The sequence below is a fragment of the Schistocerca nitens genome, chromosome 5, assembly GCF_023898315.1.
Source record: "Schistocerca nitens isolate TAMUIC-IGC-003100 chromosome 5, iqSchNite1.1, whole genome shotgun sequence".
Taxonomy (NCBI): Eukaryota; Metazoa; Arthropoda; class Insecta; order Orthoptera; family Acrididae; genus Schistocerca; species Schistocerca nitens.
In genome coordinates, this window is record NC_064618.1 from 488,111,678 (window position 1) to 488,125,884 (window position 14,207).

At 44.2% G+C, this 14,207-nt stretch overlaps 1 protein-coding gene across 1 annotated transcript in view; it reads left to right on the forward strand.

The window, feature by feature from the left end:
• Nucleotides 1-13,668, forward strand: part of LOC126260547 (protein nervous wreck) — a 778,787-nt gene extending 765,119 nt beyond the window's left edge. The window contains exons 19-23 of the mRNA XM_049957881.1: nt 619-717; nt 7,426-7,466; nt 12,892-13,247; nt 13,368-13,443; nt 13,525-13,668. Coding sequence (XP_049813838.1) covers nt 619-717; nt 7,426-7,466; nt 12,892-13,247; nt 13,368-13,443; nt 13,525-13,668 — 716 coding nt within the window. The remainder of the gene's footprint in view (nt 1-618; nt 718-7,425; nt 7,467-12,891; nt 13,248-13,367; nt 13,444-13,524) is intronic.
• The last annotated feature ends 539 nt before the right edge of the window (nt 13,669-14,207 follow it).

Here is a 14,207-nt window from a genome sequence, read left to right on the forward strand (position 1 = left end):
CTGTGGTTGTACACATTGGAATCTGCGCACCACAGTACCTTAGCACGCAGCTATAGGAGACAAATCAAAATGGCACAGCCCAATGAGAAAGCGGAGTAGGAACGAGGGTTATTACGACTGACTGTTGTCGTCTACAGACTGTCGGATACGTAAACTATAATCTTCTAAGAGGAGCAGGTTGCAACATATTGTGCCGCCGGCCTCCCTGCCTTTGTGTTTCTTCCGCTCTTCTTTCCATGCGCTATGTGCCTTCACTTACGTTCAGAGACCTGATCGGACGCATTGGAATTAGGGATATGTTCGTGGCTTCTATGCATTGCACCGTTTGTGAGGAGGGTCTCGGTCTGATGTTGAGATGATACCCAGAGAAAGTACTGCCACGTTCCTTTCCGTTATTGCTCAGTCACTCATTATACTCATAAGACGAATGGTGTTGTCCTTAGACATTACTTGGTTGCTGAGAGCTGCTATTGCACTTAACAGGTAGGTTATGATCGAAATATTGTACATACTAAGCGGCCTGTCTATTTCCAAATACCTTTAAGTTTCACACCATAGTTGTATGATCACGAGATCCCTATTTCCAGACGTGATCCTCAAAATCTCCTGGTGTTTCAGCGTTCTCCATGCAGATGACGGGAGCACAGCACCAGCAATACGGGTCGCAGTTTTCTGGAGGCCCGCCCTCTATCGTCACGGGACCTGAGACCATTGGAGGTAAGGCCGGCAAGGGTTGTCCGCTCCTGGCGCAACTTTTTACCCACAACAAACCCTTGGTAGCAATTATTGTTGAATCATAGGAATTCCAGAAGACTTCGGCTGTATTGTGCTCTTTTGTAGGGTACACTTTGGCAACGAGGTTTGCTTGGCCTTGGCGTACTGTAATATTCAACGGGCGTTAAAGTCATTACATCAGTTCTACCTATGTGGCTGCGACTAACACAAATGCTGAGTGCTCAGCTTCAAAGTTTACACGATCACAAGTACCACACTGAATCAAAGTCCTAATTCGATTGGTAGACACTCCCGCGAAATTCTTCAAAGTCCAGTCGAGAAGCAATGAATTCGCGGAAGAATGGTGGCCGTCAAAGACTGGTTGCTGGTCTGCTGGTCCTGGTTGTTACTCTCTAGTAAGTAGACTCGCCGACTGCCTATCCAGACGATTCTACTTGTCGGGTCGTGTACCCCATATAAATATCCGGCGGGCCGAATGATACCTACCAATGCACTATTTCCGCCCACGTGACAGGCAATGCAAAGTAGGGCGCCAAAGTCGTCGCTCTCCGTTGGCCAGACTGGAGTTACAACTTCAGCCTTAAGTCGTCTCACGCCTTACGCCTGCTGAGTAGGGAACAACATATCCAAAATGTAACAAGTGCGGAACAGAATCGATTTAAACTGAACAAGGTGGTGTTGTGAAGTGAAACTACAGTGTCTGATGTTCATCATTTCAGACACGTTTTCAGGCACATGTCGTAATCGAAAAATAAGTGCCAAATGCTGCAAGAACAGGAATGTCCATCTGCACAACAACTGAAAATACTCAGCTTTGAGTTCGACTGGAGAAGTACTTCGATGAAAGTAAAGTGCTGGCGCTTTTAAAACTGAATAAAATCTTCTCGGTTCTCAAGCCGCATCAATTAGAATAAAATTCTCGAGCTTTCGATGGCTGTCCCCGCCATCGTCGTCAGGAATAAAACCGCTGATTGCTGGGGCAGTCACGGTATTCCGCTTATACAGGCACGACTTCAGCCCCTGGCACCAATCAGAAAGGGTCGAAACATCGCATGTGCGGAAGATAAGTTGGTCAGCTCATAGCATTTCTGGCACGCCGCGGGACCGAGGCCCACGAGAAAGACAGGGAGTGGCGCATACGTCACATCACGTGACACTGTAGGTCTTATGAGTGCCAGCAGTCGTCTCTGGCACGGAACGAGTAACTATTTCAAACGAGTTTAATAATTCTTAAATATTGATTTCCTGTGGGCTCTGCACGGAGCCGAGCGTTCGCGAGATGTCTTGGGCAAGACGTCTAGTGTGACGTCACAAGTTCTTTGCAGGTCCCTATATCTCGTTTGCCCCGCTCGGGACCGAGTGACGTCAGTTGGCACTAGGGGCCGGCACCACGTTTGAAACTGCCGTTCCTACCTCTCGACAAGTGTCAAGCATCCGTCGTTGCTTCGTTTAAAACTACTGGTTTATTGCATTTCAAATTGTTAGCTTAAACAAACGTGATCAACTAATTACCTGTTTACAGAGATGAGCTAAAACATTATGAGCACATGTGAAATAGCTTGTTGGGCCACAATACAACAGCTATTCTTCTGCGTGGCATAAAGTCGAGAAGTCTTTGCTAGGTTACCAGAGATATTTGGTATCAGATGTCTACCCAAAGATTACACAATTCCCGTAAATTACAGACGGTGATTTGTGGATGCAGAGCTGAAGGCCAATTGCATCCCTCATGTGTTCCATCGGGTTCATATCGCACGAATATGGCGGAGAAGACATTACGAGACTCAAGAAACTGTTGCACGATTCTGGCCTTGCGAAATAAACATTTTTCCTGGGAGCGTTACATGTTTCCTCCTCTCGTCATATGAGGGGACCTCCAGCATTGTCCAACATAATCACTTTGGAGGTCGAGCTACTACAATACGTGGAGACATAATGTTGCATGGATGTACTGACCTGCAGAACGTTGACCACGGTACTCTTAACGACCAACTTTACACACCGTGTATCTTTCCAGGGATGCATTCCGCCTGAAATCATGTTTATGTTTATGCGACTGGATTTAACAGCGCGGATGAAGGAGCTGTTGGAAGGAAAGAATATTCGGCGAATCGCCTAGCCTGTCCGTTCCCCCACTTAAACCTCGTCGAACACGTGTGGGATTCTTTGGAAGGACGTAGCGCAGCACGTCCACAAGCACCAGCGAACATCCGCCAGCTGTCAGTCTCGCTGCTGGAGTCATGGAACGCTCCACCAGAAGAGTTCCTCAGTAACCCTGTGGCCAGCATGAGAGCACTTTGTTGTGTACCCATTGCCCTTCCGTCCTGACCACACACTCTATTAACAACCATGACCCACTTTTTGTGATGTATAGGGGGACCATCACAAATCGCGGTAACTTCAGTATAATTATTGTCTTTGAATAAAAGTGTCATTTCTCTTCGACTCATTGCGCATTTCTTTCAGTTATCTTTTGTAATGTACTGCACTCTATTGTAGCAGTTATTTCTTAGCGTGGTCCATGTTTCATCCAGCTGTGTCACTTGGAAGTGACACATCGTGCGAAAGTTACTTCCGTCACACCAGTGTATTTCCGTCCTCTCAGCCTCCTCAAGTTAGTCACTGTTACAATCTTCGGGTAGTTGCATCGAAGAAAAGGGTGGTCCATTGATAGTGACCGGGCCAAATATGTCACGAAATAAGCATCAAACGAAAAACTACAAAGAACGAAACTCGTCTGGCTTGAAGGGGGAAACCAGATGGCGCTATGGTTGGCCCGCTAGATGGCGCTGCCATAGCTCAAACGGATATCAACTGCGGTTTTTTTTAATAGGAACCCCCATTTTTATTACATATTCGTGTAGTACGTAAAGAAATATGAATGTTTCAGTTGGACCACTTTTTTTGCTTTATGATAGATGGCGCTGTAATAGTCACAAACGTATAAGTACGTGGTATTACGTATCATTCCGCCACTGCGGACGGTATTTGCTTCTTGATACATTGCCCGTGTTAAAAAGGACCGTTTACCAATTGCCGAAAAGGTCGATGTCTTGTTGATGTATGGCTATTGTGATCAAAATGCCCAACGGGCGTGTGCTATGTATGCTGCTCGGTATCCTGGACGACATCATCCAAGTGTCCGGGCCGTTCGTCGAATAGGTACGTCATTTAAGGAAACAAGAAGTGTTCAGCCACATGTAAAACGTCAACCACGACCTGCAAAAAATGATGATGCCAAAGTAGGTGTTTTAGCTGCTGTCGCAGATAATCCGCACATCAGTAGCAGACAAATTGCGCGAGAATCGGGAATGTCAAAAACGTCGGTGTTGAGAATGCTATATCAACATCGATTGCACCCGTACCATATTTCTATGCACCAGGAATTGCATGGCAACGACTTTGAACGTCGTGTACAGTTCTGCCACTGGGCACAAGAGAAATTACGGGACGATGACAGATTTTTTGCACGCGTTCTACTTAGCGACGGAGCGTCATTCACCAACAGCGGTAACGTAAACCGGCATAATGTGCACTATTGGGCAACGGAAAATCCACGATGGCTGCGACAAGTGGAACATCAGCGACCTTGGCGGGTTAATGTATGGTACGGCATTATGGGAGGAAGGATAATTGGCCCCCATTTTATCGATAGCAATCTAAATGTTGCAATGTATGCTGATTTCCTACGTAATGTTCTACCGATGTTACTACAAGATATTTCACTGCATGACAGAATGGCGATGTACTTCCAACATGATGGATGTGCGGGACATAGCTCGCGTGCGGTTGAAGCGGTATTGAATAGCATATTTCATGACAGGTGGACTGGTCTTCGAAGCACCATACCATGGCCCGCACGTTCACCGGATTTGACGTCCCCGGATTTCTTTCTGTGGCGAAAGTTGAAGGATATTTGCTATCGCGATCCACCGACAACGCCTGACAACATGCGTCAGCGCATTGTTAATGCATGTGCGAACATTACGGAAGGCGAAACTATTCGCTGTTGAGAGTACTGTCGTTACACGTATTGCCAAATGCATTGAGGTTGACGGATATCATTTTGAGCATTTATTGCTTTAATGTGGTATTTACAAGTAATCATGCTGTCACAGAAATGTAAGTTCACAAAGGGACATGTATCACATTGGAAGAACCGAAATAAAATGTTCAAACGTACCTACGTTCTGTATTTGAATTTAAAAAAACCTATCTGTTACCAACTGTTCGTCTAAAATTGTGAGCCATATGTTTGAGACTATTACAGAGCTATCTATCACAAAGCGAAAAATATGATCCAACTAAAACATTCATATTTCTTTACGTACTACATGACCATGTAATAAAAATGGGGGTTCCTATTCAAAAAAACGCAGTTGATATCCGTTTGACCTATGGCAGCGCCAACCATAGCGCCATCTGGTTTCCTCCTTCAAGCTAGACAAGTTTCGTTCTTTGTAGTTTTGTCGTTTGACGCTTATTTCGTGGTATATTTGGCCCGGTCACGATCAATGGACCACCCTGTATAACAGCGCATACTAGCCTGTTTAGACCACACCACCCCACTCGCAGCCACATTCCCACTTTCTTGTTAGCAAACGACCTAACACGTATCACCAAGATGACAAAAAATCACTGCTGCGAAAAGCGACTGAAGATTTATGTTCTAGAAACGTTCACTTCACCTGTGTAGTTAATCCCATGCAAGCCGCTAATCCCCGGTGAGTTCACCTACACAGGAAAACGCATGCAAGGCACTAGTCACACCAACTGTTGACTATTGTTCAGTGTTTATGGTCCTTATCAAGTAGGAAACACGTTACAAATCAATCAAATTCAGAGACGTGGCGTTAGGATTGCGTCATCTCGATACAGCTCTTACGAAAGTGGAACAGAGGCTCCCCGGATAATTACCTGTTTGTAAGAAGGCGACGTTGTTCTCAGGAATCCGTGTTGGGAAAATTAAGACAATCTGTAATCGATGAAGAATGTGTGATAGCTGTGCTGTCACCATCGTATACCCCTTAGGAATCATAAGAATAAATTAAGAGTGACGCATACATAGACCCGCGCGGTATTAGCCGAGAGGTCTTAGGCGCTGCAGTCATGGACTGTGCGGCTGGTCCTGGCGGAGGTTCGAATCCTCCCTCGGGCATGGGTGTGTGTGTGTGTGTGTGTGTGTCCTTAGGATAATTTAGGTTAAGTAGTGTGTAAGCTTAGGGACTGATGACCTTAGCAGATAAGTCCCATAAGATTTCACAAACATTTGAACATTTGATTTGAGCATACATAGACATTTATTTTCCTTCGCTCAGTACGCGGATGGAATTTCACGGAAATTAGCTTATTTTCGTAGATTGTGGAATACATAGTTTGGAATGATAAGGACGTAGGGCTTTTGAAATAAAGGTTTTGAAACAGGTTTGACAGAAAAATGTTGAAGGTGGTGTTGGTATATCAGGTAACCAATAAAGAGGAACTGAATCGATTCGAGGAGAAAAGAAGCTACATGACACGACTTGACTGAAAGACGGAATAGTGTGGTAGGACATATCCTGAGGAATCAAAAATGGTTCAAATGGCTCTGAGCACTATGGGACTTAACATCTGTGGTCATCAGTCCCCTAGAACTTAGAACTACTTAAATCTAACTAACCTAAGGACATCACACACATCCATGCCCGAGGCAGGATTCGAACCTGCAACCGTAGCAGTCGCGCGGTTCCCGACAGCGCCTAGAACCGCGAGACCACCGCGGCCGGCCCTGAGGAATCAAGGAATAACTAATGAGCTAATGAAGTTAGGGGGACAAAAATTGTCGAGAGATATTGAGAAATGTTTAAAGTAAGAAAGTGCAAATCGATGTATTTACACTTGTTATGCAAACATGAAGAGACAAACACAGGTGACATTAAAAACTGCATCTAACCATTCTTTAGATTGACAACGACAACAGCAATGAGTGAAAGGACTCTAAGTGTTACTCATGTCAAATTAGTCAACAGACACCCTGTAAGCCCTCTGAACTATTTTCGACAGAATTCTCATTAACACTGTGTATTATGAAAAATAACTCTGAGACTGACTATTGCAAATCTGTTGATGTTCAGCACAATACATATGTTTTTTGTTGAACATAATGGTCCACGATGTGTCGCGAAGATCCTTACTTCTACAGTCATCCTTTAACTGAATTTCACTATACGAACGTGTAAAAAAAATACGATTTTCCACCAACTCATTAAGCGCGAGAGCACTTTGTTCCAGGATGTGAGAATATTCGATTTTATATTTTTTAGGATCGTCTGCTCCGAAAAGAGCCCACTGTGTTTAAAGTTGTCTGAACTTCATACGAATATTGCATCCGTTGTCGAGTCCATCAACTGCGACCGTCCGCCGACAGATCTTAATCTATCCGTTATCACCTTCCTTGTAGACACTAACAAAAAACCCTTTCATTCTCTCTGCTGTCAACAATATGGAGTCATAGAAAAGATCCAGAACTTTCTGGACTTCATACTGTATAGTTTACCAACTCATATCTGGAACTGTAACCAAAGTATTAGATATTTCCGACCACTAATATGGTATTTTTATTAGGCTTTAACGTCTGACTATATAATGTAGCATATGTGCCCGCTGTTTACGACAGGCTGAATGTTTCTGTTTCACGCTGCGCTTGTCCAGGAGACGACGTGCCAAGCGTCATGGTGCAGGTAACTGATGAGGTAAGTTATACATTAAGTTACCGAGTTCCATGTAGTGGTATGAGGCCATTAGATAACTGTTGAAGATTAGGGAAGCAGCTACGGATTTATACGTAAGTAATTTTGTCGTTGTTAGTCACTTTAAGCACAGAAGGACCCCTAAGAAATGATGATGTAAATGATTGTTGCACACTTTAAATTTAATCGTTTTGACGTTGCGAAGAAGTATGACAGCGCTGAAAAATTTCACGTTTACTTTCGTCAGAAACTCTAGAGTCTCTTAATCCCGGGAAATACGTCACAGTTACCTTTACTAGAATCAGAAACACAACGCACTTGCGACAAGGGTTAGTGGATATCAAATTATTTGTAAACATTTCGAAATTAACGGCTCCATGATTTCTAATATGGAATGTTGGAAAATCTGGTAGAAGCCGACCTCACGGGAGGTCAGTTTTGATTCCCAAGTATATAGCATTTGTAGATTTAGAGAAATATTTCGACAGTGGTGACTGGAATACACCCTTCGAAATTCCGAAGGTAGCAGGAAAAGTTTTCTACAACTTGTACAAAAACCAGACTGCAGATGAAGGACACGAAAGGAGACGGGAATGAAACACGACTGTAGCCTATCCCCGCAGTTATGCAGTCTGTACACTGAGTAAGCTGTGAAGCAAACCAACGAGAAATTTGGAACAGGAATTAAACTGACGGAAAAAGAAATAAAAACTTACAGGTTTTCCTATGACATTATAATCCTGTCGAGACAGCAAAAGACTTCGAGGAGAAGCTGAACGGAGTGGATAGTGTCTTGAACAGAGATTATAACGTGAACATCAGTGGAAGTTAAACAAGGGTAATAGGATGTAATCGAATTAAATCAGGTAATGCTGAGGGGATTAGACAAGGAAATGGGACACTAAGGTAGTCGATGAGATTTGCTGTTTTGGCAGCAAGATAACTGATGATGGTCGAAGTAGCAAGGACATAAAAACAGACAGGATATATGACGAAAATTATTTCATAAATAGAGGAATTTGTTAACATCTAACACAAATTTGTCTCACGAAGTCTTTTCTGAAAGTATTTGTCTGGAGTATAGCCAGGTACGGAAGTAAATCGTGGACACTAAGCAGCTCCGACAAGAAGATAATAGGAGATTTTAAATGTGATGCTAATGAACATTGCTGAAGATTGGAAAGATGGATTGAGTAATTAATGAACAGGTTCTGAAGCGAATTGGAGGAAAAAGAAACTTGTGGCATAACTTGACTAAAAGAATGGAGTGTTTGGTAGGAAACATTCAGAGACACCAAGGGATCACCAATTTCGTTATGGATTGGAGTGTGTGGCTTAAAAATTGGACAGGGAGACTAAGAGATGAGTACAGTAATCAAGTTCAAATCGATGTAAATTTGAGTATTTATCTGGAAATTAGCAGGCTTGCACACGACAGAATAGCGTGGTGAAGTGCATAGAACCAGCCTACTGATTGAAACCACAACAGCAACAACAACAATAACAGGAACACGGTGGCAATTTTAACAGTGGCATTTCCAACTTACTCTTTTGCAATGGGATAAAAAATATTTAAAATTGATCAGTAAACCCCAGTTGTGAAAACTGATGTCGTCTGCTTAAATAATTCTCAATACGCTGAGAACACACACAAGAGTGGCGAGACAGCGTGGTTGTTGTATTCGGACGTCAGTCCGGAGACTGGACTGATGCATCTGTCCGTGCTACTCTACCCTGTGCAACACTCTTCATCTCCGAATAACTACTGAATCCTACATCCTTCTGAATTTGCTTACTGTATTCATCTCTTGATCTCCCTCTACGAGTTTTACCACCCATACTGCCCTCTACTACTAAATTGGTGATCCATTGAGGTCTCAGAATGTGTCCTCTCAACCGTTCTCTGCTTCCAGTCGGGTTGTACCACAAATTTATTTTCTCCCCCAGTACTATACAGTATCTCCTCATTAATTATGTGATCTACCCACTTAATCTTCAGCAGTCTTCTGTAGCACCACATTTCAAAAGCTTCAGTTATCTTCTTGTCTTAACTGTTTATCGCCCGTGTTTGACTTTCTTACATGATTACACTCCATACAAACTCTTTCAGAAAAGACTTCTAACTCTTAAATCTATATTCTATGTCAACAAATTTCTCTTCTTAAGTAACACTTTTCTTCCGATTACTAGTCTACATTTTATATGCCATCTACTTAGGCCTTCACCATCAATTTTGCTACCCAAACGGCAAAACTCATCTTCTGCTTTAAGCATCTCGTTTCCTAATCTAATTCGATAGGCAACACCTAATTTAATTCGTCTACATTTCATTATCCTTGTTTTGCTTTTGTTGTTGTTCATCTTAACCCAACTTTCAAGACACTATCCAACTGCTCTTCCAAGTCCTTTGCTGTCTCTGACAGAATTACAATGTCATCGACAAAACATCGATGTTTTTATTTCTTCTCTCTGATCTTTAATTGCTTCTCCAAATTTTTCTTTGATTTCCTTTTCTGCTTATTCAATGTACAGAATGAATAACAGCATTATGTGGTACAGTAACTCACAAAAATTCCAAAATTGTTCATTATTTATCTTTATTCTTTGCAGCTTTCTGGGTATTTGTCACTGGCATAGTATATGTGGAAGAACGTTTACTGTTTGAAGAAGAGAGATCCGGGTTCGAGATTTTGCTTATATTTCAACTTAACAAAGATTTGTTGCAAAACATTTTCTCATCTAATACTTTGTTTTCTAGAACACATCATAGCACACAAAATTTTTTCTATAAAAATGTCTGTCTTTAATACCACATCGGCTCACAGCAACCCCTTTTCAATAACGACTACTGAAATCGCTCCAAAAAGGCAAAGAGATCAGCAATGTATTCTGCTAAACAAAAATGTTGTTTAATATCGATTTATCCAATCAAAGCAATCTTAAATGTAATTAATAATTTTGATAATTGACATTATAAGTGTTACAAGTGATCAAAAGAATTGTGGCTATAAAAATAATAACAGCCATTACGAATGCTTTTCAAAACTATAAAATGTGGCTGCCAGTTCCTGGAGGTGTGTTCCGTCTATGCAACTAATTGAAAGGAGTTTGTTTATTGCCATAAGCGCTTCGCTTCTTTTACTTGTGAAGCATCTTCAGTGGAGATTTCCAGCGCTGTTAACTCGTGCCTGTGGTCCTAGAGATGTGTGTTTTCGCACATATGTTGATCACAAAATGAAAATGCAAATGATGTATACGATGTGTTGAATCAAATGTGGGCGAGAGAACACCGTATATCGGCCAGCTGGTGCATGGAAACAAACTAATACATCTCCAGAACCACAGGCATGGTTTAACAGCGCTGGAAATCACCACTGAAGATGCTTAGCAAATAACAGAAGGGAAACGCGTATGGAAATAAACAAACTGCCTTCAATTAGGTGCATAGACGGAACACACCTCCACGAACTGCCAGACACATTTTACGATTTTGAAAAACATTCGTAATGATTGTTATTATTTTTATAACCACAATTTTTATGATCACTTGTAACACAATGTCAATTATCAAAATCATTAATTACATTTACTTCCACAAATTTTAAAGCAAATGAGATGGAAACTTTATTGTTTGTATTGTATACTAAAAGTCCTGACAAAACTCTACCATCTGGTGAGCAACGTGTATGAGACAGGCGAAATACCCTCAGACTTCAAAAACAATATAATAATTCCAATCCCAAAGAAAGCAGGTGTTGACAGATGTGAAAATTACCGAACTATCAGTTTAATAAGTCATGGCTACAAAATACTAAGGCGAATTCTTTACAGACGAGTGGAAAAACTGGTAGAAGCCGCTCTCGGGAAAGATCAGTTTAGGTTCCGTAGAAATATTGGAACACGTGAGGCAATACTGACCCTACGACTTATCTTATTAGATTAAGGAAAGGCAAACCTACGTTTCTAGCATTTGTAGACTTAGAGAAAGCTTTTGACAATGTTGACTGGAATACTCTCTTTGAAATTCTGAAGGTGGCCGGGGTTCAAATGGCTCTGAGCACTATGGGACTCAACTGCTGAGGTCATTAGTCCCCTAGAACTTAGAACTACTTAAACCTAACTAACCTAAGGACATCACAAACATCCATGCCCGAGGCAGGATTCGAACCTGCGACCGTAGCGGTCTTGCGGTTCCAGACTGCAGCGCCTTTAACCGCACGGCCACTTCGGCCGGCGGTGGCCGGGGTAAAATACAGGGAGCGAAAGGCTATTTACAATTTGTACAGAAACCAGATGGCAGTTATAAGAGTCGAGAGACATGAAAGAGAAGCAGCGGTTGGGAAGGGAGTGAGACAGGGTTGTAGCCTTTCTCCGATGTTATTCAATTTGTATATTGAGCAAGAAATAAAGGAAACCAAAGATAAATTCGGAGTAGGTATTAAAATCCATGGAGGAAAAATAAAAACTTTGAGGTTCGCCGATGACATTGTAATTCTGTCAGAGAGAGCAAAGGACTTGAAAGAGCAGTTGAACGGAATGGACAGTGTCTTGAAAGGAGGATATAAGATGAACATCAACAAAAGCAAAACGAGGATAATGGAATGAGTCGAATTAAGTATGGTGACGGTGAGGGAATTAGATTAGGAAATGAGACACTTAAAGTTGTAAAGGAGTTTTGCTATTTGGGGAGCAAAATAACTGATGATGGTCGAAGTAGATAGGATGTAAAATGTAGACTGGCAATGGCAAGGAAAGCGTTTTCGAAGAAGAGAAATTTGTTAACATCGAGTATAGATTTGTGTCAGGAAATCGTTTCTGAAAGTATTTGTATGGAGTGTAGCCATGTATGGAAGTGAAACATGGACGATGAATAGTTTGGACAAGAAGAGAATAGAAGCTTTCGAAATGTGGTGCTACAGAAGAATGCTGAAGATTAGATGGGTAGATCATATAACTAATGAGGAGGTATTGAAGAGAATTGGGGAGAAGAGGAGTCTGTAGCGTACCTTGACTAGAAGAAGGGATTGGTTGGTAGGACATGTTCTGAGGCATCAAGGGATCACAAATTTAGCATTGGAGGGCAGCGTGGAGGGTAAAAATCGTAGAGGAAGACCAAGAGATGAATACACTCAGCAGATTCAGAAGGATGTAGGTTGCAGTAAGTACTGGGAGATGAAGAAGCTTGCACAGGATAGAGTAGCATGGAGAGCTGCATCAAACCAGTCTCAGAACTGAAGACCACAACAACAACAACACTAAAAGTGAAAGTGTGCCACTGATAACTTCCATTATACTGTCGGCGAAAATTTTTTATTACGACCCGACCACAATTAAAAATTAGTGTTATTGTAAGTAAGAAACAGTTCTTTCTCGGTACGTGACGTGTTCCCTCGAGACGAGGTAGTGGAATACCACTTCCTGTTGGCAGGCTGGGGAAGAATCCGCCACCGGCCTGCCGGTGGAGGCGGCAAGCAGCGGCCCCGAAGCTGGTGGCGAATCCTCGGCGTGTGAGCCGTCGGCCCCTCCCACCACCCTGCCCGGCGTCGGCATGGGCGGTGGCCTGGGCGTCGCGCAGATCGTCATCACCGCCGCCACGCCCACCGTCGAGGAGCCCGAGCAGCCCTTCCCGCCCCCGCCCGACCCCGACGAGGAGGCACCGGAGGTGGCGGCCGCTGAGGCGGAAGGGGAGGTTCCGCCGCGCGGCCCCGGCCTCGTGGGGGCGGACTCGGAGGAGGCGGATGCGGGGCCGGACAGCGCGCCCGACGATGACGAGGAGCCGCCCACGTACGACGCGGCCACCACCACGACGACGACGACGACGAGCGAGACGCGAGGCGAGACGGTGGCGGAGGCGCAGCTGGACGACGAGATGCCGACCGACTCGGCGCCGTTCCCCGCCTCTAGCAGCACGGCCAGCGACGAGGACGAGTCGCTGTCGGCCCCCAGCACGGCAGACAACAGCACGCAGGCCCCCGTCAAGGTGGCGGCGCTGCCGCACGACGACGAGCCTCCGCCCCCGCCGCCGCCCCCTCCGCCTCCGCCGCCGCCCCCGGCGGCAGAGGAACAACAGCAGCAAGAGGAGGAGGAGGAAGAGTGCGCGGTGCCCCCGATGCGTCAGCCGCTCGGAGGCCGCGCGTCCATCCCTGACGAGCTCGAACCCCACCAGCTGGCGCAGCTGCAGGACCTCAAGGAATCCAACGCGTAGGCAGACGGCAAGGTCCGCCTCTTCGCCCGTGGTCCAGCTAACGCTGCTTGTCACTACACTGTGTGTTCGCCCTTTCTCCAAACACACAACACGGACGCGAGTTCGGTCGAAACCTTGCAGACATATTCCGACGCAACGACCCATACGATGCCATCTCCACGTCTGCGCGAGTTATCACACTTCTCCTCATCTACTCCACCATAGAAAGGGCTATTACTTCCTTCTCTCCCATCTTATTGTTTCACACCCCTTGCAGCGGACTTTTCCAGCTCTAGTGTCCCACTGTTGCATACCAACCCTTCGTCCAGCTATCACACTGTACAAATCAGAGTACAAGGGCAACGTTTGCGTCCTGGGGTGTTGCACTCTGTCAGCTACGGAGCAGTGCTTGTGCTTCTTGGGGCAATACGTTCCACAAATACGACTTCTTTCTGACCTATAACATATTGGGATTTTTATTGATGTAACCTCCCTCTTTGACAATACAGTTACGAAGCTTAGTGAGTGCTAAGACACATTCTAAAAGGGTACCGGCATCT